The 27,089-nt window shown below is 40.4% G+C and overlaps 1 protein-coding gene across 1 annotated transcript in view; it reads right to left on the bottom strand.

Annotated features, from left to right (window-relative positions):
- The window catches only part of LOC124722819 (GTP 3',8-cyclase-like), a 115,421-nt gene extending 88,645 nt beyond the window's left edge, over positions 1–26,776 (bottom strand). Inside the window, 2 exon segments of the mRNA XM_047247944.1 lie at positions 25,246–25,466; positions 26,648–26,776. Coding sequence (XP_047103900.1) covers positions 25,246–25,466; positions 26,648–26,776 — 350 coding nt within the window.
- Positions 26,777–27,089: the final 313 nt, after the last annotated feature.

Raw genomic sequence — 27,089 nt, 5'->3', positions numbered from 1 at the left:
CCATGTGTCTTGTATTAAATTACTTGTCTCAGGGTCATATACAGTGCTTTGGAGGTTTTTAAATGATAATACGCATCACCCTGTCTGTGTGTGTGTGTGTGTGTGTGTGTGTGTGTGTGTGTGTGTGTGTGTGTGTGTGTGTGTGTGTGTTTATGTATATGAAACAAATGCTAACAAAGAGATAGAGGGCCTGGCCAGCTCAGTACAGCCGATAGATACACAAAACAGAACAGAAAATTGACGTATCCTAGCTTTCGGAACTTCGTTCCTTCATCAGGGAGGAGAGAGGGGAAAAAAGGGGAAGAAGGGAAAGTCGATTCAGTTATTCACAATCCAGGTTATGAAGCAACAGGTGAAAGGTAAACAGGGAGGGTAGCAAAGATGGAGGCATGGATGTCAGAGGGAAGCCAAAGATATTCTACTGTAATTACTGTGCCAGCTTCAAACCAAGGAGGATGAATACAGAAGTAAAGAGGTACATAGTATAAAGATAAACGCAACTATGTTGGATGAAAAGATGCATGAATGGCTAAAGAGGAAAGGGAAAGAGGAGAAGACTAAAGAGTAAATGGGAGTGAGGTTGGTTAACATAGGTTCAGTCTAGGGGGATGGCGGGATGAAAGGATGTGTTGGAGTGAAAGTTCCCATCTCCGCAGTTCCGAGGTACTGGTGTTGGGTGGGAGAAGCCAAATGGCACATATGGTGTAGCAGGTTCCTAGGTCCCTAGAATTATGCTGGAGGATATGCTCCGCTACTGGGTATTGGACATCTCCTAGGCGGACAGTTCGTCTGTGCCCATTCATGCGCTCAGCCAGTTTAGTTGTCGTCATACCAATGTAAAAGGCTGTGCAGTGCAGGCATGTCAGCTGATAAATGACGTGTTGTCTCACATGTGGCCCTGCCTTGAGTTGTGTATGTTTTACCAGTAGCGGGGCTGGAGTAGTTGGTTGTGGGGGGATCCATGGGGCAGGTTTTGCATCATGGTCGGTTACAGGGGTAGGAACCGCTGGGTAGAGAAGGTGGTCTGGGAATATTGTAGGGTTTGACAAGGATGTTACGGAGGTTAGGGGGTCGGCAAAAGGCAACTCTGGGTGGTGTGGGGAGAATATTGTCAAGGGATGATCTCATTTCAGGGCTTGACTTGAGAAATTCATATCCGTGGCGGAGTAATTAGTTGATGTATTTGGGCCAGGATAATATTGGGTGACAAGGGGAATGCTTCTGTGTGGTCTGGGGGTAGTAACATTGTTGTTGGGTGGGGAGGAATGTATTGCTTGGGAGATCTGTTTGTGGACAAGGTCTGCAGGATAGTTGTGGGAGAGGAAAGCACTGATATATAATATAATACAGGGAAACATTCCAAATGGGAAAAACATATCTAAAAACAAAGATGATGTAACATACCAAACGAAAGCATTGGTATGTTGATAGACACACAAACAAACACACACACAAAATTCAAGCTTTCGCAACCCACAGTTGCTTCATCAGGAAAGAGGGAAGGAGAGGGAAAGACGAAAGGATGTGGGTTTTAAGAGAGAGGTTAAGGAGTCATTCCAATCCTGGGGGTGGAAAGACTTACCTTAGGGGGCGGTGGGGGGGGGGGGGGGGGGGTGGGAAGGACAGGTATACACTCGCGCACACACACACACACACACACACACACACACACACACACACACACACACATATATCCATCCGCACATATACAGACACAAGCAGGGTATATGTGCGGATGGATATGTGTGTATGTGTGTGTGTGTGTCTGTGTCTGTGTGTGTGTGTGTGTGTGTGTGTGTGTGTGTGTGTGTGGCATACTGATCTGAACTATGCAGCCTTCAAATGGAAGTTTTTTGATCACTCCTTATTTTGCACCCTGCCACCTTGGCAATATGTACCGCAAATCATCAGACAGACGACCTTCCTGCATGCTTCGAGCATCCCTTGGTGCTGTTCTGAACCAATGCTAATCTTTGTAACTGCGACGAGCAGTGTGCAGATTGCATCTTTGTATCCCACAAAGAGGTGACAGTTCCCAGTGGCATGAATGGTTACTGTTTATTGACTGTCACTGAGTTGGTGTGTCATTTGCTACATTGTGGCCCACCTGTTCACTGCTAAAGCCATGCTAGTCAGTGGTAACCCCTGTCAATGATATCCTGTTGCCCATAGCAGTTCACTCTGCTGATTGTGGTAGTATTTTCCTTGAATAAATCTGCTCACATTACACCTTTGACACTGTGGTACAAGAAAGCCCAATGACTACACACCCTTATAGAATAAGTGTCTCGAGCCATGGGTACCCACGATATGGCAGTGATAAAATCACCCTGTGATCAACTGTGACACTGCAGCTGTAAGCTGCACCTCCTTTTTCTGAATACTCAGGTTTATTAACTTGAAGTAAATCAGATCTTTTGAAGGAAGATTTAACAAAAAGGGCACATCCAGGAAAGGATGAAACCATGTCTAATTAACTGGCACACAAAATTAATAATTAGTGGTGACAAAGATCCTCTGCAATAAAAAATAATGTCCACTGACTTCATGTATTAGTCTTCAAGTGACAGAATATATGTAACTGTGTCCTTCTTATTTACACTGATTAAACAATGGAAATTCCAGGTAGGAATATCAACAGTGCAGGGAAAGATAGATCACTATTTACCGTAAAGAAAACAAAGTTGCACACAGGCACAACACACAAGCAAGCACACCGCGTGTGCATGCACGCACGCACGCACACACACACAGAGAAAAAAAAAACTGCCAAGTCCAGCAGCTAGAGGCAAGCTGCTGGAGTTGGCAGTCATATGTGTGTGACATGTGCTTGCCTGTGTGTATAAATGTGTGTGTTTCTCTGTATCTCTTTTGCTGATAAAGGCTGTGGCCGAAACCTTTGTGTAAGTGCCTTTTTAATTGTGCCTGTCTACAATGTAACATGTCTCCTCTACAGTAAGCAGCACTCTACCTTTTAATATATTTTTCATTTACACAGATGTAATTAACAAATCAGAGTCTATTTATTCCAGAGAAGTGACAGTTTGTTCATGACAGTTCAGCACAAATCTGATTTTTTATATACAGCAAGGCTACCTATAAATTATTCTGTGTGCCAGTGTTCATGCTGATCATGTGTAATTTGACATCTGGTCCTGTAAACTTACTTCTGCTCAACGTGAAAAATTCTCCACTCCACATTTTGTAATTAACCTTAACATATCAAATAATGCATCCTTCAATATAACTGCTTATTGTCCACTTCCCATCACTCTATTCCCAATGTCAACCCAGCTGACCTCTACTTCTAATCCAAAAACCATGGTTGACTCAATGTTTGCTATTGCAAGCTATTGCAACACAAAAGTGCCAGAGGCACCAGTAATGATATATAATTAAAAATACTAGAAAGTAAGGCTCACCGGTTAGTTCATGCTAAGACAAACAGTACAAGTGTCTAAGACACTGCGCTCTCACACAAGTACGAGGTCTGAATACATTCCAGTTACGATACACTAAACTATTTCATTCACGGTGGCAATATACATACTCTCTCCCCAATAAACAGAATAGTTATAACTCAATTGTTCACAAGTATATATTATGACTCTTGCCACAGCTATGCAGTCAGTATGCCACAGGCGTGCCATAGAAAGGGATCAGGTTCAATTCCTTGTAGAGCTGGGAAATTCTACTTACTACGAACTTACTTTTCTTAGCTTTCAATTTTATTAGTCACTTGGTTTTTAAGATACTTAATTGTTTGACCCTGTATTTTTATATCTTATTTTACCATGGGTTGATAAAGGATTTCTGTTATGCTCACAAAGAGAGAGCTGATTCTTCTCACCCCCCACCCCTCGTACCTTGTCCTGAAACAAACTTATCGCCAAGTATCTTGCAGTTTTTTTCCTATTATTAATCTCTTAGTCTAGTCATCAATTTAAAAGTGTCAGTTGTTGGTCCCATTGTCTAATAATTTGTACATTTATACACATGAAGTTCCAATTTTTATTTGGAACATATAGACTCTGATAATGATGAATCACAGTTCAAATGGCTCTGGGCACTATGGGACTTAACATCTGAGCCAAGGCAGGATTCAAACCTGCGACCGTAGCAGTCGCGCGGTTCTGGACTGAGGCGCCTAGAACCGCTTGGCAACGGTGGCTGGCGAATCATAGTTACCATCACACGGACAGAAATACTGTGTTAGCTTTATTACAACCTAGGGACATAGCTAAAAATGTCTTTACATAATTTCCAGTCCTGATTACTTTCCTTTAATTTAATCTCACAAATAGGTTAGTGTAACATGATGTTGACAGAGGCAAATTATATATACTCACAAATTATTTAGCTAGAGGTATCTGGTTTGTATGTCTGGGAGGGAGGAGGGTGCAAGCTGAAAACTTCAAGAAAAGATTACTCATTTCATACCTGCTGGATTTAACTGCAGTTTATCTCTTCCATATACCAACCACATACCTAATGTGCATGGCAAACAGTTTAAAAGTATTATTCTATACTCAGCATTTGGAACTATCAGTTCCTTCATGAGAGAGGAAAGAGGGATAAGTTTCTGAAGGTCTGAAAGGTCACTCGGACTCCACGACTAATGTGAGGACAAGAGGAACGAATGTGTCTATAAGAAGTTTTGGAATTTCACCTCCTGAAGGTAAAATACTGATCAGTCTGTCAGTCTTCTAGTAATTTTATGGTTTCCTCGCATGAATTTTCACTTGGACACGATTATTCTATGTTTCATCACTCACCTGAGAGATATCTCTGAATTCCCAAAGAGACACACCTCCAAATTGCCATCAGCTGTTATCCGTAAATGGTTGCACGTGCCACAGAAGTGTTCACTCATTGAGGTAATAAATCCCACACATCCCTTGAAGCCCGGGACATGGTATGCCGGCAAAAAGAAATTGTAAGAAAATAGCTACTGCTGTTGTGAAAATACTATAAATGTGTCGCTCACCAAGTGGAGGAAGGAGAAAACGTGCATTAAGGGGAGTTTGAACGCCCTATCCTGACAATGTTAAATTTAGTGACTTAACTTCCCCGTATTTCAGGAACAACTGTAGCCATTGACAAGAAACTTTTACAGCACATTAAACTATATGTTCTGAGTCTTACAATGATTGCATTTCAGCCACTGCTTTTGGAAATACAATTTTTTAATTACACAGTTAAAATTTTGTGTACTTTTTTGTATGTTATTCTAAATAATTTTATTTATACATAACATTATGTTCTTCTTTTAGTTCGGAAGACTCAGGATACATATGTTATTACTCCCTGAAAATTTGAATTCGCTACTCGAAGTAGTTTCTGAGATTTAGGGAAAAATGCAAGAGAAAATGTAAATTTTCAGGAAGAGTTTTTAAAGTTTTAATAGACTGTAACTCAATATATGCTTAACATTTTATTTTTAGTCACTCAGAAGCACCCTGCACCTTACTGTATATCATCCTCTTGATCTTTTTTAAGTTTTTTCTTGTTTTCTTCTTTCTGGACTCTGTAGTGGCCAACTGTGCTGCATACTTTGCTTTACCAATGCAAAGCTTGTCCATCCATTCAAATTCTCTGATGCAGTTTGCTCCAGAATTAATTCCCATATGTTGTAGCACTTTCACGCTACCAATGTTGCCATCATTAAAAGCAATAACAGCATAGCTGACCCCCACTTTAGTGTCTTCATTACGAGAAAAACATTTTTTGGTCTACATCTACATCTACATCCATACTCCTCAAGCCACCTGACGGTGTAGGGTACCTTGAGTACCTCTATTGGTTCTCCCTTCTATTCCAGTCTCGTATTGTTCGTGGAAAGAAGGATTGTCGGTATGCCTCTGTGCGGGCTCTAATCTCTCTCATTTTATCCTCATGGTCTCTTCGCGAGATATACGTAGGAGGGAGCAATATTCTGCTAGACTTCTCGGTGAAGGTATGTTCTCGAAACTTCAACAAAAACCCGTACCGAGCCACTGAGCGTCTCTCCTGCATAGTCTTCCACTGGAGTTTACCTAACATCTCCGTAACGCTTTCACGATTACTAAATGATCCTATAACGAAGCATGCTGCTCTCTGTTGGATCTCCTCTATCTCTTCTATCAACCCTATCTGGTATGGATCCCACACTGCTGAGCAGTATTCAAACAGTGGGCGAACAAGTGTACTGTAACCTAATTCCTTTGTTTTCGGATTGCATTTCCTTAGGATTCTTCCACTGAATCTCAGTCTGGCATCTGATTTACCGACGATCAACTTTATATGATCATTCCATTTTAAATCACTCCTAATGCATACTCCCAGATAATTTATGGAATTAACTGCTTCCAATTGCTGATCTGCTATATTGTAGCTAAACGATATGGGATCTTTCTTTCTATGTATTCGCAGCACATTACACTTGTCTACATTGAGATTCAATTGCCATTCCCTGCACCATTCATCAATTCGCTGCAGATCATCCTGCATTTCAGTACAATTTTTCACTGTTGCAACATCTCAATATACCACAGCATCATCCGCAAAAAGCCTCAGTGAACTTCCGATGTCATTCACAAGGTCATTTATGTATATTGTGAATAGCAACGGTCCTACGACAATCCCCCGCAGCACACCTGAAATCACTCTTACTTCGGAAGACTTCTCTCCATTGAGAATGACATGCTGCGTTCTGTTATCTAGCAACTCTTCAATCCAATCACATAATTGGTCTGATAGTCCATATGCTCTTACTTTGTTCATTAAACGATTGCGGGGAACTGTATCGAACGCCTTGCGGAAGTCAAGAAACACAGCATCTACCTGCGAACCCGTGTCTATGGCCCTCTGAGTCCCGTGGACGAATAGCATGAGCTGGGTTTCACCCGATCGTCTTTTTCGAAACCCATGCTGATTCCTACAGAGTAGATTTCTAGTTTACAGAAAAGTCATAATACTCGAACATAATACATGTTCTAAAATTCGACAACTGATCGACGTTATAGATATAGGTCTATAGTTCTGCACATCTGTTCGACGTCCCTTTTTGAAAATGGGGATGACCTGTGCCCTTTTCCAATTCTTTGGAACGCTACACTCTTGTAGAGACCTACGGTACAGCTGCAAGAAGGGGGGCAAGTTCCTTCGCATACTCTGTGTAAAATTGAACTGGTATCCCATCAGGTCCAGCGGCCTTTCCTCTTTTGAGTGATTTTAATTGTTTCTCTATCCCTCTGTCATCTATTTCAATATCTTCCATTTTGTCATCTGTACGACAATCTAGAGAAGGAACTACAGTGCAGTCTACCTCTGTGAAACAGCTTTGGAAAAAGACATTTAGTATTTCGGCCTTTAGTCCATCATCCTCTGTTTCAGTACCTTTTTGGTCACAGAGTGTCTGGACATTTTGTTTTGATCCACCTACCGCTTTGACATAAGAGCAAAATTTCTTAGGATTTTCTGCCAAGTCAGTACATAGAACTTTACTTTCGAATTCATTTAACACCTCTCGCATGGGCCTCCTCACATTACATTTCGCTTCGCGTAATTTTTGTTTGTCTGCAAGGTGTTGGCTATGTTTATGTTTGCTGTGAAGTTCCCTTTGCTTCCGCAGCAGTTTTCTAACTCGGTTGTTGTACCACGCTGGCTCTTTTCCATCTCTTACGATCTTGCTTGGCACATACTCATCTAACGCATATTGTACGATGATTTTGAACTTTGTCCACTGATCCTCAACACCATCTGTACTTAAAACAAAACTTTTGTGTTGAGCCATCAGGTACTCTGAAATCTGATTTTTGTCACTTTTGCTAACCAGAAAAATCTTTGTACCTTTTTTAATATTTCTATTTACGGCTGAAATCATCGATGCAGTAACTGCTTTATGATCGCTGATTCCCTGTTCTGCATTAACTGTTTCAAATAGTTCAGGTCTGTTTGTCACTAGAAGGTCTAATATGTTATCGCCACGAGTCGGTTCTCTGTTTAACTGCTCAAGGTAGTTTTCAGATAAAGCTCTTAAAAAATTGCACTGGATTCTTTGCCCCTGCCACCCGTTATGAAAGTTTGAGTCTCCCAGTCTATATCCGGCAAATTAAAATCTCCACCCAGAACTATAACATGGTGGGCAAATCTACTCGAAATATTTTCCAAATTATCCTTCAGGTGCTCAGCCACATCAGCTGCTGAGCCAGGGGGCCTATAGAGACATCCAATTACCATGTCTGAGCCTGCTTTAACCATGACCTTCACCCAAATTATTTCACATTTCGGATCTCCGTCAATTTCCTTCGATACTATTGCACTTCTTATCGCTTTAACATGCCTCCCCCTTCACTGTCCAGCCTGTCTCTGCGGTATACATTCCAATCTGAGTTTAGAATTTCATTACTGTTTACATTTGGTTTCAGCCAACTTTCTGTCCCTAGTACTATGTGGGCATTGTGACCGTTTATTAATCAGAGCAGTTCTGGGACCTTTCTATAGACGCTCCTGCAGTTTACTATTAGCACATTAATATTGTTATTCCCTGTTGAATTTTGTTTACTCCTACCTTGCCGCATCTCAGGAGGTGTCTTGTCGGGCCTAGGGAGGGAATTCTCTAACCTAAAAAACCCACATGTGCACTCCACACATACTCCACTACCCTTGTAGCCGCTTCTTGCATGTAGTGCACACATGACCTATTCAGGGGGACCCTACATTTCTCCACCCGATAGCGGAGGTCGAGAAATTTGCACCCCAGATCTCCGCAGAGTGGTCTGAGCCCTTGGTTTAAGCCTTCCACTCGGCTCCAAACCAGAGGACCACTATCGTTTCTGGGAACGATACTGCAAATAGTTGGCTCAGATTCCACCCCGCGAGGCTTTCCGCCTTCACCAACCCTGCTAACTGCCTGTACGAACTGAGGATGACCTCTGAATCCAGACGGCAGGAGTCGTTGGTGCCGACATGAGCAACAATTTGCAGTCGGGTGCACCCAGTGCTCTCTATCACTGCCGGCACGGCCTCCTCCACATCTCGGATGAGACCCCCGGCAAGCAGACAGAGTGAACACCGACCTTCTTCCCCGACCTTTCCGCTATTTCCCTAAGGGGCTCCATCACCCGCCTAACGTTGGAGCTCCCAATAACTAATAAACCCCTCCCCCCCATGTGCCTGCTCGGACCTTGCTGAAGGAGTGGCCACATGTCCACTCACAGGCAGAACGGGCGATGCCACACGGCCAGCCTCCACACTGACCCTCCGCCTCGTGCGCCGCGAACGCCGCTGAACCCGCCACTCCCCTTGGGAAGAGGGTGGCCCAATAGCGCCCGGTACCCGCAAAGATGTGTCGACAGCAGGGTCAGTGGGTGAAGCATGTAACACCTGGGGTGTACCATGCAATGCACCAGACTCCCCACTGCCACTACACTCCGAGGCAGTAGCCGGAAGACGGCTAACCACGGCCATCAACACGTTCAGCTGTTCGCGAACAGTGGCCAGCTCCTCCTGTGTCCGTACACAGCAGTCTCACATCCTATCCATCCTAAGAAATCAATTTACTGTAGAGAGTTAATCAACTTATAACTAGACTGCTAATTCACTAAAGGCGGCTGATAGTTGACTAAATTGTGGTTACTAGATACTTCCTGTAGAAAACAATGAAAATAGCACTACCTGTCTCTGGACTGTATTCAAAACAAACAGCCGGCCGCGGTGGTCTCGCGGTTAAGGCGCTCAGTCCGGAACCGCGCGACTGCTACGGTCGCAGGTTCGAATCCTGCCTCGGGCATGGATGTGTGTGATGTCCTTAGGTTAGTTAGGTTTAAGTAAAAACTTGGTATCAGATAAAGCATGGTTTAAACAGAGTTTGAAAGACTCTATAGATGAATATCTTAACAGTGGCTGTTAGGCCAGCTTAAATAAGAATGTCTGTTAGATTTCAGTTCTGAGAGCACTTTGTCATAACAGTCAAGATTATGTACTTTTTGTTTGATAAATTTATTAATAGTGCATAACAATGTTTCAGTCTGACAGCGTATCAATTCTGAAAATATTAGCTGTTCCAGTTTGTATTGTATTCACCTAGTTTGACAATCTCCTGACAAATGATCAGGGTATTCAAATGTTTTATATTTTTTATGTTATACTTTCTGGCATGTTACTCACCCATGAGAATCATCTCATGTTTTGGGTCTTGGAACAAAAGCTGAATCTAATCTAATCTGACCTACAAAATAATGGTTCTACAAGTCTGTTGTTATATTTGTATACCTCACTGATTCTGTTAAATTAATCTTTTTCTCTTTTTTTAGAGAATGTCTGAATTTATCTTAGCATGCCAAGCTGTTAACCTTCTTAACAATTTACGAAAATTAAACTACATACATCTCCAATCTTTTTCCCCACTCCAACGCACACATCTTTTGCTGAAGGTATTATTTTAACTATTACATTCAATTAAGAAGCTTTCTTGAAACTGTGCTGCCATTTGTGAAACAAAGTTAAAAGTGTTCTCAAGATAAAAGGTCTTCACAAAAGGAGCATTTAGTATCTGTACAGGTGGTAATACTGACAGCCTTCATATAAACAAGCCCAAATGGTAGAACATCCTGCTTTACTCATACACGCAATGGCAGAAAAAAGGAAAAGAGCACACCTTTCATTCAAGCATTGAATATATAAACTGATGAGACAAAACACTATGACCTCCTGTTTGATAATGTGTTTGTCCACTGTTGGAACACAATACAGCAGTGATTTTGTGTGGGACAAGTTCAACAAATTTCAGGTATGTTCCCAGCATTATGTGAGGTATGTTCCCAGCATTATGCAGCACCGCATGTCTAAGCACAGGTCATGTAATTCCCATAAATTGGAGATCAGTGGTTTCTGGGTGCAGAACTGGTATCTGATAGCATCGCAGACGTATTCCATCAGATTCAGAAGGGATGAATTTGATTCTGGCCTCGTGACACTGAAAGTCATATTGTTGAAACATGTCACCTTCATTAGGGACAGGGTGCGGACAGTGCACAATAATGTTCACACAGAACAAAGCTGTTATGGAGCCTTCAGTTACTACCACAGGACCCACAGAAGACCAGGTGAATGTCCTCCATAGCATAATATTGCTCCCACTGGCCTACGTCTGTAGCAAACTGCACCTTTCAAGCACCAATTCACTCTGTTGACAGTGTATGTGCACAAAACCGCCAAGCAGGTGTAATGCGAAACATGAATGATTCAACCAGATGACACATTTCTATTGATTCACTGCCCAATCTCATTGCTCCCGAGCCACAGAAATTGTAATTCAACAGTGTTGTCAACATGGGAACATACAGGGGTTGTCTGCAGCAGAGCCCTATGTTTAACAATGTGCAATGAATGGTGTGCTCTGAAATACTCGTGCTTCCACCAGCACTGTGTCATCAGACCTGCCACAGAAATTAGCTTTCTCAGCCGAATGTCATCTTTTTTAAAGGAACCATCCCAGCATTTGTCTTAAATCATTTAGGGAAATCGAGGAAAAGCCAAATTTTGGTGGCCCGATGGGACTCGGGTCCGTTGTCCTCTCGAAGGCAAGTCCACTGTCTGACCACTGTGGTGGCATGACCTAGTCTTAATTAAGCCAGAAAATCCTGGGAAATGCTGACACACTTATTGATTTAAGATATAACAATTTAAAACAATCCTTTCATGAATTTCACTACAATTTTCTGCTCTTTTGAAAAAAAATTTCTTTCGACTGTTTTGATATTGTTTAGTATGTTTAAATAATGATGGCAGTCTCTATAAAAGGGCAGTTTGACTTTTAAGTTTAGTTATACTGTTTTAAACTACATCCTTCATCTATTTGTCCACCCAGAAGTGCTATAGGATATAACTTGAAGACTATGGTGAGGTGGTGGGGGACAGTCATGTGTTGAGAAGGTGGTGCTGCCAGAAATGAAGTGTGACACTGCATACAGGGAGAATAAATATACTCTATTCCATATTCATTTACAATCTAATTCTGGCCCCCATATGGTTTTGCTTTTCTCCAATAAGAAAAAAGAAATTGTCAGCAACTGTCTTTATAAGGTCTTAAAAGGAAACAAACAATAGAAAATCTAGGCTGGAATAATGACCATATTATAAAAAAGATACATTGCTATTCACAGTATACAGGAGATGTTAGGTCACAGACAAGCACAACAAAAAGACTACTAAACACGTAAGCTTTCGATCAGAAAGTCTTCTTCCAAAGTGGACAAACACACACACACACACACACACACACACACACACACACACACACACACACACACACACACACACACACGACCGTTGTTTCTCCCATGATGCGCAGTTGCTCCCAGTCTGGCCCTAGCAGCCAGAGACAGTGGTCATGTATGTGTGATCTGCATTTGCGCGCATGTGTGTGTGTGTGTGTGTGTGTGTGTGTGTGTGTGTGTGTGTGTGTATGTGTGCATGTGCATTACTTCTGCAAACCTTTCAGAAAGGACACGGTATGCACTTCATTCAGCAAGATGAGTAATAAACAATATTAGCAATACTGCATCAAACTTGTTCACTTTCATCTTTGGATTAAACATTCGATTTCAGAGAGTACAAAATTTGGCAGAATCAAATTTTGGGGATGTGTGGAACTGGGACAATGGCATATTTTTCACCCATTCAACAAACTAAGCACTGCTGATTGCTACTTTTATTGTGTCTGCTGCTGCAATGCATATATGAAACTGTAAGTGCAGCATCTATGATGGAATAAAATGTTATACAAATGAAACAAACTCTCGTTGAGAACATGTTCTATCATACACAGTCTATTATTTGGTTCCTTTTGATCATTATCAAAGAAAGCAGCAGTGTAAGTAACAAGAAATAGTAGTCTCTTGCCATTGTTTCGCTAATGAGATGATTTCTTTCACAAAGAAAAAGGAGCCACAATTGCACTTTGTGTGCCAGTTACTTTCCAATACATTGGCACCAGCTGATCTTATTTAAGAATACTCAACTTTCGTAGCCATACAGCACATCCTTTGCTTCCTGGCCTAAATCCAAGTTAACTCCCAGCCCCCCTGCTTCCCCCCCCCCCCCCCCCCCCCACACACGCCACTCACCCTCTCTCCCCCCCCCCCAAATCAGCTAGTTGTGTGCTGTTATCTCACGTCACACCCCAGTCTATGAGTGCCCAGCTGTCTGTCGCCTGACCCCTCTACCTGCACCCCTAGCTAGCCCACAGATGGCTCCCCACTCTCCCACGAGCCACTAAATGCTTCCCTCCAAACCCCTCCCATCTCTCTCCATCTCTCACATTGCCTCAACCCACCCCATCCTACCCCACTCTAAAGCCCCACCTCACTCCAGAACACTCACCGTGAGCCAGTAAAGAGCTGGCAGTTGAGCGACCACAGCATTAGGAGACATGCATGCGCATGTGAGAATATGTGTGTGTGTGTGTGTGTGTGTGTGTGTGTGTGTGTGTGTGTGTGTGTGTGTGTGTGTGCGTGTGTGAGTGTGCGCGCACGCGTGCGCGCGCGCACACGTTTTCCCTACAGCTAAAAAAAGAAAGTGCATTCTGGAAGCTCGCCAAGCAACGTACCTTTGTTTGGAAGGTAGAAGACGAGGTACTGGTGGAAGTAAAGCTGTGAGGACGGGTCGTGAGTCGTGCATGGATAGCTCAGATGGTAGAGCACTTGCCCACGAACAGCAAAGGTCCCAAGTTCGACTCTTGGTCCGGCACACAGTGTTAATCTGCCAGGAAGTTTCATATCAGTGCACACTCCACTGCACAGTGAAAATCTCATTCTACATACCTTTTGTTCGTGTGCCTATCGATGAGACAGTGCTTCTGCCTTTTGGTGAGCCATCTCCTTTATTCCTAAATAATTCGTAATTTTCAACAGAAACCTTCCATACGTTATTATTGCATCCTACATTACAGTATGCAATTTCCACAATATGTGGTCATCTGTGAATATAATGGGGGTAACAACTGTAGGAGACCAAAAACTGACTGCAGTAAGCAAGTTCAAGTTACTGTACGCTGCAGTAGTTATGCAGAGGTGAAGAGGGTCACACAGGATAGGCTAGCATGGGCAACTCCATGAGACCAATCTTTAGATGGAAGATCACAACAATAAAAACATTTGATTCAGCATACACCAGACTCCAAACAGCGTACACAACCTGTATGCTCAGAAACACAGAAAATCATATTGGTTCCATCAGCAGGAAACTTCAGCCAGTAATTGATATGGAACACTGTGGCGATTTTGTTCATTAATAAAACCCAAAACTGGGGAGTAATAAGAGAGTATTGTTTAACTTCTTATCAACCTGGTTACCAAAATACATATTAAGAAGACTGGTAAAGTGTTATTTTAAAGGGGTCACTCCAAAGCACCACGAAAGTATTTGAGCAATGTATAACATTAAAGAATCAGTGCGCAATATTGAAAGCCTATCTACATTATCTATATCTGCATGACTAGTCTGTAATTCACAATTAAATGCTGGCAGAGGGTTCAGAGAACCACCCTCAACCTATTTATCTACCATTCCACTCCCCTACAGCATTTGAGGAAAACCAAACACTTCAATATTTCTGTACAAGCTCTGATTTCTCTTATTTTATTACAAGATCATTTCTCTCTATATAAGAGGGCTCTAAAAAAATATTTTCACATTCGGAGGAGAAAGTTGATGATTGAAATTTTAAGAACCTGCTCCAGCAAAATGCTTTTGCTTTAATGACTGCCACCCCAATTCACATGCGATATCTGTGGCATGCACTTTCCTGTTTCCCAATAAAACAAAATGAGCTGCCCTTCTTTGAACTTTTAAATTATGTCCTCTGTCAGTCCTATCTGGTAAGGATCCCACACCATGCAGAATACTCCAAAAGAGGACAGACAAGTATAGTTGTAGATAGTCTCTTTAGTAATCCTAATCTTCTAAATGTTTTCCTATTAAATCACAGTCTTTTGTTTCCTTTCCCACCGCATTATCTATGTGAGCATTCCAATTTAAGTTATTTGTAAATGTAATTCCTAAGTATTCAGTAGACTTCACAGCCTTTAGATCTGCGTGAATTATCATGTAACCAAAATTTAGTAGATGCCTTTTACTACTCATGCGGATGACATAACAATTTTTATTATTTAAGGTCAGTTACCACTTTTTGCATCATATGGATAGGTAGCCTAAATCATTTTGCAGTTCATTTTGATCATCTGATCATTTTACAAGACAGTAAATGATTTGCAAGACTGTAAATGATGGCATCATCTAAGAGGACTGCTCAGATTCTCTCTTAAATTGTTAATGTAGATCAGCAACAGCAGGTGGTCTATAACACTTCCTTGAGGAATGTCAGATATCACTTCTGTTTTACTTGACGATTTTCCATCAATTACTATGAACTGTGACCTTTCTGACAGGAAACCACACATCCAGTTGCACAACTGAGACAATACGCCATATGATTAGAAAATGCTTGTGAGGAACTGTTTCAAAAAGTCTTCTGGAAATCTACAAATATGGAATCAATTTGAGATCCCCAGTTGACAGCACTTATTACTTTGTGTGACTAAAGAGCTAGCTGTGTTTTAAAAGGTCGATATTTCTGAATCTATCTTGGCTATTTATCAATGAATCATTATCTTTGAGATAATTCATAATATTCAAACACAATATATGTTCCAAAATCCTAATGCAAATCAACATTAGTGATATGAGTCTGTTATTTAGTAGATTACTCCTCTTTTCTTTCTTGAGCATTGGTGTGACCTGAGCAACTTTTCAGTCTCTAGGTATGGATCTTTATCAAATGAGTGGCTATATATGATTTCTAATGGAGCTATTGTATCAGCATTCTCTGAAAGACCATAACTGCTTTATGACACTGAGGAGAGCTACTACTAAGTTACTCACAGTTGCAGTTGTTCTTGATTTGAATACTGCAATATTTACTTTGTTGTCTTTGGTGAAGAAATTTCAGAAATCCGTGTTTACTAACCCTGCTTTAGTAGCACTGTCATCAGTAACATTATCACAGCTATTGCGCAGTGAAGGTATTGGTTGTGTCTTGCCATTGGTGTACTACACATGCAACCAGAACCTCTTTGGATTTTCTTCCAGATTTCAAAACGAAGTTTCACTATGGGAACTATTAAACACATCTTGCACTGAAACCCACCCTAAGTTTCGAGCTTCAGTAAAACATCGCTAATCTTGGAGATTTTGCATTCTTTTAAACTTTGACATGCTTTTTTTCATTGCTTCTGCAGCTGAGTTTTGACATATTTTGTGCACCATCCTTTTAATTTATTTGGTATCCTTTCAATTTATTTGGTATATATCTCTTAATTGATGTTGATACTATTTCTCTGAATTTAAACCATGTCTGATCTACTCTTACATAGTCAGACTTGAAGGAGTAGAGACTTAGTAGAGACCGTCTCCTTGGAAGGCATCAAGTTAATTTTTATCTGCTTTCTCATTAAATGCCCTATTGTGTAGGGCTGAAAATTAATAGAGATAAGGCAAACAGAATGTGCAAAGTAAGTGGAAATTACTCATCTCTTCCCCGATTACAGTGCAATAGAAGATACTACAAGATGTTGACAGATTTCCATATCTCGGTAGCTTTATATGTAATAATGAGGTCACAGATGCAGAAATCACCAGCAGAACTGGAAAATCAGTCCATATGGCAATTAGGTCTGTAATATGTCAACAAAGCTTTGACTGTACTCCTTTATCGTTTATATGTGTGAGACTTGGAAAATGTCAGTAAAATCAGCACACAGTCTCCATATTTTTCACCAACAATGCTAGAGATGAATTCTGAAGATGTTAACCCAACCAAGTTACAAACGATGGAGTGCTGAGAATACGACATCTAGACAGCCTGCACAAAATTATTGTTGAAAGAAGACTGAAGATTGCAGGTTATGTTCTATGCATGTAAGGTGGAAGAATCCCAAAATCAACACTGTTGTGGAAATCAATGGACAGATACAGATGTACAGGAAGACCTTTTAACACCTGGAACTTTTGCAATGAATCTTCAATGCATGGACTCAAACTTGGAGGAAGGTGAGAACTTGGCAGCTGATCGAGTGAACTAGTGGAAACCAGTTCCTTGTATGGTACACAGCAAATCTGAGTAGGTTAGTAAGTAAGTAATTAAGTAAAGTAAGTACAACTGGGGATTTTGCAAAATTGTTGGATGATCGATATTATTGTCTAGATTTGACACTGTTGGACTTCTACCTTTTCCTTGATGTGTATTCTTCAAATTGTGAGTTTTATGAGAAAGCTGATAGGTACTTACCAATCAACATTCCCTCACACGAACTGACATTGTCTCTTTGTAAATTCTACTGTGCTAACAATTATCTACTGAGAATCCTCGACTAGGTCTCCGCAGCTCAAATGAGCCAGTTTCTTTTAAATTTCTGTCTTTGGCTATAATTGTCTTCCAAGTATGGTGACACAACGTCCTGTCGTGAAACTTCTGCCTTTACACTTGTTTACTTTTCTAGACACTGCCTTTTTCTACACTGTGCACTAAATACACTATGTGAGTAACGCCCAATCTCCAACAACCAATCGTGAACTGTAAACAGTTGTAAACTCTACCAGGGCACATAACAAACAATTAACATTTGTGTTTTAGTGTTCTAAGCTGTGAGGTCATCAGCGGACAAATAATTTTAGTACCTATTCCTGGACAGCCGGAGTGGCCGTGCGGTTCTAGGTGCTACAGTCTGGAACCAAGTGACCGCTACGTTCGCAGGTTCAAATCCTGCCTCCGGCATGGATGTGTGTGATGTCCTTAGGTTAGTTAGGTTTAATTAGTTCTAAGTTCTAGGCGACTGATGACCTCAGAAGTTAAGTCGCATAGTGCTCAGAGCCATTTGAACCTATTCCTGACGTGCTGTTGTTTGGAACAACAACTGACATGATCCAAAATATTACTTTCTTTTATTATAGCTTCACTTTTATTTTGTCTAATGATTACTAATTTCAGTATCAAATTCCATCATCAAGCCACTATATGATCAGAAAGCATAGTGTTTCGTTAAAATATTGTTTAATAAACAGATTACCATTATATCATCATTCCTTAAAGTAATGTCCAAAGTGAAAGGACAGATGATTAATTTTGAGTGTATACAAAAGTCAGAGTGCTGAACTGGATATGAAAGAAGGAAAACCAGAAGGGCAGTGAGAGACGGGTGCCTTCTATCACCTTACTTCCATAATATGTTCATCAAGGAAGTAATAACAACAACAAAGAAAAGATGACAAGAATCAAAAGGTAATTTCTGGAATACTCCAAGGAAATGTGATAAGACCATTACATTTACAATGTATATAAGTGATCCAGTAGAAAGTGTCAGAGGCTCCTTAATATTGTTCACAGATACTACATTTGTCCATCAGAAAGTAGCAACAACAGAAGACAGTATCAATTTGCACAATGACCTGCAGAGGATTGGTGAATGATGCAGGCTCTGGCAGTTGACCCTGCACATAAATAAATGTAACATATCACACACACACACACACAGGAAAAGAAATCCAATACTGTACAACTACACTATTAATGACAAATTGCTGGAAACAGAATCTACCATAAAATATCTAGAAGTAACTATCCAGAGCAACCTTAAAGTGGAATGACCACATAAAACAGCAATAGAAAAGCAGATGCCAGACTAAGATTCACAGGAAGAATCTTAAGTGAATGTAAATTACCCCTGTGTCCTTACCCAGTAGGACTGACAGAAGAGAGAAAGAAGATCCAACGAAGTGTGGAGTGTTTTGTCACAGGATCATTTACTCACTGTGAGATCATTACAGAGATGCTCAGCAACACCAGTGGTAGATGCCATAAGAGAGCAGTTGTGCATCACGGAAAGATTTACTACCCAAATTTCGAGAGAGTAGTTTCCGAGAAGAGTCTGACAACATAATAGTTTCTCTCATATACAATTCACGAAATGATCACGAAAAGAAAATTTGAGAAGATAGAGATAATACAGAAGCGTACTGACAGTCACTCTTCCCAAGCACTGTTCACAAGTGGAACAAGGCAGAGGGGATCAGTTGGTGGCATGAGACGTACCCCCTGCCACACACAGTTAGGTGGTTTTTGGAGCATGATGTCGATATGGAAACTGAATTGCATGCATATACACTGCAGATTGACGACATCGCAATAGTAAATCAGAGTAGGAACTAAATAAAATGTTTCAGGCCTTAAATCAAGAAGTGGTAAAACTAAAGCTAAAAATGAATACAAAGAAGACAAAAGTTATGGCTACAGACAAGAAAGGAGCTGGAGGTAGGACTGACACAAGAACAGGCAATGAGCAACTCAAGAAAGGAACTGAAATTCACTATCTCAGTAGCATTTTGCAAGAAAACAATCAATATTTCAAGGCATTCAAGAAAAGAAAAGCACAGGTGAAGAGTTCCTTCCAAAATAAGAAGAAGCTGCAACTGAATAAACATATCAGCTTCCACATTAAGAAAATATTTGTAAAGACCTTTGTGTGGAGTGTTCTGACACACAGATGCAAAATCTGTACATTAGAAAAGCCAAAGGAAGCTCGCCTCAAACCTGCTGAAATGTGGTTCTGGAGGAGAAGTACAAGAACTAGCTGCATTGACAGAAATGTTAAACGAAATAGGAGAGAAGAAAGAACCACTGAAAGTTATAGGCCAGGGCAAAGCAAAATACACTGGACACTTAACTGAAGATGATAATCTTTTAAAAAACATTTCTGAAGGCAAGATCGTAGGTAAGAAAACAAGGGGATGACTGAGAACATCCTACTTAAACAATATGATCAATGAATGGGATTTTCTTCACACATGGAGATGAAGACAACTGCTGAAGAGAGGAAGCTGTGGCTCCAGAGACAAGGTTTAACCTTTTGGAAGAGTAAGGACAAACTAATACAAAATATGAGTCTGCATGGTAGCTACATATGGAATAAATGACAACTTCTTGTGTGCAGTCATCAAGTCACTTACCCCAGTAGGTGTCTTATCTACTAAAAGTAAAGGTCACTGTTGTGCTTTCAATAGATGTGAACTGCACCCTGAAAATGGTATGTCTAGTATGCAGTTGGGACTTAACGTCTGAGGTCATCAGTCCCCAGACTTAGAACTACTTAAACCTAACTAACCTAAGGACATCCCTGCCTGAGGCAGGATTCGAACCCGCGACCGTAGCAGCGGCACGGTTCCGGACTGAAGTGCCTAGAACCGCTTGGCCACAGTGGTCAGCTTTTATTCTGCAAAGAAATTTTTGATAATAAGATGAACTGATGCTGGTACTTGCTACTGAAACCAGTAGTACTTAGACACAACAAAAGTGTGACTACAGAATTAAGAATAATTTTTCCAAACAATCGAGTATTTTTTCAAAACAACACCACAATAGAGGAAACTTATTTTAAACTAAAGACACAAAAGAATAAAAGAGAAACTGTAAAGATCTTGAGTCTCATAAGACTCTCTTGGGAGGAAAATATAAGATATTTAATTGGTAAACTTGCAAGGCATAATTTTTTATGTTGTATAAACTATGAAACTGTTAGCATCGTCAGCTAAAATTTACTTCTTCTGTCTTAATATACCTTCCTTCACTTACAGCTGCAGTGTGGAGACAGGGGTGAGGGTGGGAGCGGTGATGGGGGCGAGGGTGAGGGCGTACTGCTTTAAAATGGTGATTCTTGTATTGCTATTCTTAACAACAGATTTATATCTTTTGCTTATGAAAGTCTGCATAAGATGACCGCTGCACTAGTAATACGTTCACAGGGTCGTATTCAAGTTGCAAGGCTAGATCTATGCCAGCCATGACTCGCTCCCAGCCTTTCCTCATCGTGATCTGGTTGTAGCGTTGGGACTGCAGGGTGTCTAAGCTGATGTTCAGACCGTCAAGCCCTGCCCTCTGCAAGGCAACCAGCTGTCTTGTCAACATGAGGCCATCGGTTGTCATTAAGACACTTTCGAGATCTTTTATTTTCTTCAAGGCACCTGTGAAACAGCAAATTATTCTAAAGAAACTGAAACAAATAATTTGTAACATTGCTGCTGCATATGAAACAAACCTCCAGGTGATAAATTGAAAATACAAATTCCTTAAAAGTTAACTGTACATTTGCCCTAATACAAAGAGATAAGAAGGGTTAATAAACTGAATTGAAGAATGCAAGTTAAGATAGCAATGAAAAAATAATTAGAGGCATGAGATCACCTACTGCAACAGGGAAATGGGAATCAATATGAACCATTACCCAGCTACTGTCAACTGATTCCATGTCTCCATGCACACTGTATAAACCACTGTGGGTTGTACGACAAAGTACATTGTTGTACCACACATTATGGTTTTTCCCCATTCAATGCTCATGTGGAGTGTGGGAAGAATGATTCTTTAAATGGTTCTGTGCATACTGTAATTAATCTTGCCTTCATGGTCCCTATAGGAGTGATACATATGCGGTTATTATATAATCCCTAAATACCTCACTTAATACAGGTTCCTGAAATTTCATAAGTTGGGTTTTGTCATATATTTGGCGTCTATCTTCACTTGTCTGGCATTTCCAATTTTTAGTAGCTTCTTGATGCTCTCCCATGCATCAAATAAATCTATGATCAATCATGCTACACTATTTTGTATACATTCAATGTCTGCCATTAGCCTTATTTGTTATGGGTCATACTTAAGCAATATTCTAGAATGGGCCACACAAGTATTTTGTAAGCAATGTCCTCTATAGACTGATTACATTTTCCAGTATCTTACCAATGAATTGAAGTCTGCATTCTGCTTTGCCTACAAGTGAGTCTATGTCACCATTTCATTTCATCCAGATATTTGTATGAGTTGACTAATTAAAACTGTGATTATTTGATAATGTAGTCATACAATACTGTCTTTTATTTGTTTTGTGATGTGCTCCAATTTACATTTCTGAAAACTTAAACTCAGTTGCCTATCTTTGGACCAATTTGAAATGTTCTGATCTGACTCAAATTTGTGCAGATTTTTTTCAGGCAATAATTCATTATAGACAACTCTATCATCCAGGAAAAGTATGAGGCTCCTTATAATATCATCTTCCAGAACATTAAGGTACAACATTAATGTAATGGTATAAATTACTATAACTGTATAAATAAGTTTATAAGTGTGTAAAATACATTGAACTATTTGTTACAACAAAACATTGTACTGGTATACTCAGCAAGATGTTAAATCAGCAGATAGCTACATTTTATGTTCAACATTTTGTGTACAGCATATATGCTGGAAAGGATTTATACCCAAATTAAATAAATCTGAAGAAATGGTAGGGTGTCTCTGGAAAAAAAATCCATAAAAACTCATACAGTCCAATTTGCTATTATGTCACTGTTACTGAAATATAATACAAAGTAACTGAATTCGATGAACATTCTCAGAGTGCAATATGCCTCAGAGTGAAATGCACAGTAATGTCAACATTATTTTTCATGGCTATGTTTGTGAAAATGGATGAAAGCAAACCACACATTTTGTTCTCAATCTGCAGAAGCATTATGCACTGTGAAACACTGTACTGCTGTTCTACATAAAAGCTGTCTCATTGCCAACATCTTTCCCCTGCTGGCTGTTCTACACTTCTCATCACTGATTCAACATGTTGTAAGATATTTTATGCTGTATGACACCACAGTCCAATCTGGTTAGGATAGCATAAAAATAATATATGAATTTCAGTATTGAAACTGGAACAGCAGAACAGCTCTCATCACACTGGATATCAAATCGAGGTTGGATTACAGCCATGGGTACATCATTTCATGCTACTCAACTGTATGTCATATGTCAGAGTTCATCAACTGTAGTGGCTGGCGACTGGTGGCATAGCCATCTCTTGGCATCCAGTGAACAGACGTTCCACACAGGTGACAGATTTGAAGAAAATGCTGGATACGGCAACAGTGGAACACTCTCTGTATCGAGGTAGCTCAGTACAGCTCAGGTGATGTGTAGTCTTGCATTATCTTGTTAAAAGATAACGTCACGGAGCCCTTGAGAATAGGGCACAGCGATAGGCCTTAACAAAACACAAATGCAATGGCTGCTGTCCAAATTACTGGCTATGTGAACCAGAGGTTGTGACATGTATCCAGTTGCACCCCATACCATCACATCACATGCTGGACCCGCATGGGAATGACAGGTACAATCTGGCCAGGTCTGTTGGCATCAGAGCCTCCACACACGAGTACATCAATTGTGACGATGTTGCAGAACCGAGACTCATCTGATACGATGACACAGTGCCATTCCTGTGTCTGGCATTGTTGTCAGTTGCACCGCTGTCAGTTCACCTCTCTCTAGAGCTGCATTAAGGGCTTGACAGTCTGTGCTGCTCCAGATGCCATCACATTGTCTGTGTGGATACTTGTCTCACTGTATACAAGCCCACTTCCTGACTAAATGTACACAACTTCACTGCAGGATCACGTATGCATGAGCGAACACTTGTCTGCCCTCTCAGGTGCTAGTTGGGTGGCACTACTGAGGCCCTGCAAGGCATTTAGCATGGCCCTCCTGAACCTACCAATTTTATGTTCGCACAAAATGAGATTCTGAGCAATGCAAGCAGCAATATAGTGAAACAATAAACCAGAGTCTCAGCAGACCATGAGCCTGCCACTGCCAAATCTGGAATGCTTATAAACATTTCTCCTTCTTCCATTATGCTTAACACGGTCTTCGTGTAAACAACCAACACTGAAATAGAATTTCTGAATGAGAAACCTGCTCCATAAGCTTTTCTTGCATACAGAATATGCATGGGAGTGCTGAAAAGTAATGCCTCTGAATTTTTATTCTGTTCTCAATATCAGTCGAGGTATGACACGTCACGCATATTACTTGGTCAACTTTCCCACTTCACTGACTCGTGGCACATCCCCCTCCCGCAAACAGATGGAGTCACAATAGGCAGCCAACTCTGACCAGAGATTGTGAATACGTTTACGGTGCACTTCGAGGAAGAGGCCCTGATGTCATCCAAATGGAAATCCATCTTCTTCTTCTTTTTCTTCTTCTTCTGTTATGTGGATAACACACTTGTCATCTGGCCTCATGGAAGAGACAAACTTCTTGACTTCTTTGTACATCTGAACTCCACACGCCACAAAATCAAATTCACTATGGAGACCAAAGAAGAAGGAAGACTACCATTCCTGCACATCATAGTCAGGAGAATAACGGACAGCACCCTGTGCCACAGCGTGTATCTGACTCTATAAAACACATAAACTCAGTTCTCCCTATGGCACTGTGAATAATTTCAATAACAAAAAGTGAGATGAATGTTGCAGCGTACATTTAATTTCCACTTTGGCTTTGCATTCAAGATTAGTCTTACCTCAGAGTGCAACATTACATCTTTGGTTAATTTAATTATATGTTCATTAGATTTTGGTTATAAGGCACGTTTTGCTGCCTAATGTTTCATCTCCAAATACTGGAAACAATCCATATAGGAAGAGGAGTATGTAAGACATTGGTGGACCAGGTTGGAAGAATCTGTGAATTTCAATACTCTGTAGAAGAGCTCAATCATTTGAAATTAACTTTCAGACCTTGTGGCTATTCTAACAGATATACATAAGGCACTACATTCTAAAATATTTACATCTTTCACTGAAAAACAAGCAACTAGAGGAAAAGTTCTCTTGCCATTTGTAAAAACAGTCGCAGATCGCGACCTCCGAGTGCTATGAAGAGAAGGTATTGACGCAGTGCTTAAACCAAACTGAAGACCACAACAGCAGCCATACTCAAGTAAATTGCTATGTAGTAGTTTCAGTGAATTTGACAATGATGTGGCTGCTTTCATGGTGGCCCAGTCATATTGTGGGGTAGGAAATGCCAGTGACAGGGCTGGAATTGCAGGTGACAGATGGATTTTTGGCAAAGCCTTGTATCAATACCTCCTTAATTATTGAGCTGAAAAACTGTAAAAAACATTCATACAGCAAAATCACACAAAAAAAAATTCCTATTTCTGCAGGTATTGTGCCTTCTGTTTCTTTTTCATTACAAAAACATATTGATTCAAGTTTATAAAGTCACAACTATGTCACTGTGATTTGTGTAACACACATTCTGGAACATGTTCCAGGAATGTCATGAAACAGATAGCTTTAAATACTTACTCTAGCTCATCTTTCAAGACTTGCATGCCAACAACAACACCATCTATCCAATCTGTTTTTATTTCACTTTCATGTAAAGATTTCTCCACAAAGGATATCATCTGCCATGTAGGCAGTGCAAGAGGAAATTCCACACTCACATTTGGGTAATCAAGTGGATTCTGTGTCTTGTCAGAACCAAGTACAATCAACCCAATTTCATCTTTACCACTGGTAAATATCTGGAAACATATTAAATAGTAAAAATAAGTTTTGCTTATAACAAGTTGTATACCAATAAAAACATCACACACAGATACTCTTTATAAAATTATTTAATTGGATAAATAAAAAATCTACTCACCAAACAGTGGCAGAACACACACATAAAAGACTGTTGTGATAGGCAAGCGTTTGGAGCCAGTGACTCCTTCTTCAGGCTGAAGGGTTGCAGGGGAAGCAAGAAGGGTGAAGGAAAAGGACTGGAGAGGTCTAAGAAAAGGGGTAGATTTCGAGAAAGTTACCCACAACCGTGGGTCATGGGTGACTTACAGTACAGGATGATAAGGAAAGACTAATTGTTGGGTACTGCATCGGGCAAGATTCGGAAACCTGAGAGCTTAAAGGTGGAAGACAGGGTAATATGCAAGACAGAGATTACTACTAAAACTGTACATGAGTTAATAAGAGTGAGAAGCTAAGTGTATTGTATGCAACAGCTGTGGGAGGGGGCAGTGAAAATAGACGGGAAAGACAATGAAAGATGTAGAAAGCTAAAACGAAGTGAAGCAAAGAGTAATTACAGTGAAGAAAAGCTGAGACAGGAGAAATTAACGTAAATTAAGGCAAGGTGGGTGGTGAGAACCAAGGACACGTTGTAGTGCTAGTTCCCACCTGCGGAGTTCTGAGAAACTGGTGTCTGGCGGAAGAATCCAGGTGGCATGTGTGGTGAAACAAGTGCCGAGGTCACGTATGCCATGTTGTAGAGCATGCTCTGCAACAGGATATTGCGAGTTTCCAGTATATACACTATGCCTATGCCCATTTATCCTAACTGATAATTTGGTGGTAGTCATGCAGATGTAGAAAGCTGAACAGTGTTTACATAATAGCTGGTATATGACATGTGTCGTTTCTATTTTTTGCCTGATCCGCAGTTCTGGGTGACTTTCCCAAAATCTACACTTTTTCCTGGAACTCTCCAGGCCTTTTCCTTTACCCTTCTTCCTTCCCCTTCAACGCTTCTGTCTGGAGGAGCCACAGGCTCCGAAAGCTTGCCAATCACAACAGTCTTTTATATGTATGTTCTGCTGCCGCTTGGTGAGTAGATTTTTTATCGATTCAATTACATAATTTTATCAATAATTTATTGTTTATGTTGTTATAGTTACTCTTTATAACCTACTTAAAATACATCACGTACCCTCCTCTCCACAATTCTTCGAACACATAGTTTTGCCTTTTGTAAAAAATCACTGCGTTTCTGTATAACATACTTGGAGTCAAAGTGTCCAACATCTATTACAATTATAAACAGAAGGAAGAAAGCCATTGTATTTATTGGCAGTATTACGCAATCAAATATTTTGAAAGAGTTCCAGTGGTATAAATTTACAGTATCTTACAAATAAATATATACGTTTATTCTCTAAATCAATTCTTAGCAATATCATAATAGTATAAATTGCAGAATCAATATAGCCAATTTTAATGTAATGACTGCAATACAAATACAAAATAACAGCGGTAAGTTATAACAAATGAGAGAGAGAGAGAGAGAGAGAGAGAGAGAGGCATTTAGACAATGTTTCATTACAGTGTGAAACTTATTAGAATTAAAATGAAGCCATAGTGAATTATTACAT

Source organism: Schistocerca piceifrons, chromosome X (genome assembly GCF_021461385.2).
Source record: "Schistocerca piceifrons isolate TAMUIC-IGC-003096 chromosome X, iqSchPice1.1, whole genome shotgun sequence".
NCBI lineage: Eukaryota > Metazoa > Arthropoda > Insecta > Orthoptera > Acrididae > Schistocerca > Schistocerca piceifrons.
The sequence above is the reverse complement of the archived record's forward strand: the minus strand, read 5'-3'. Positions and strand labels throughout refer to the sequence as shown.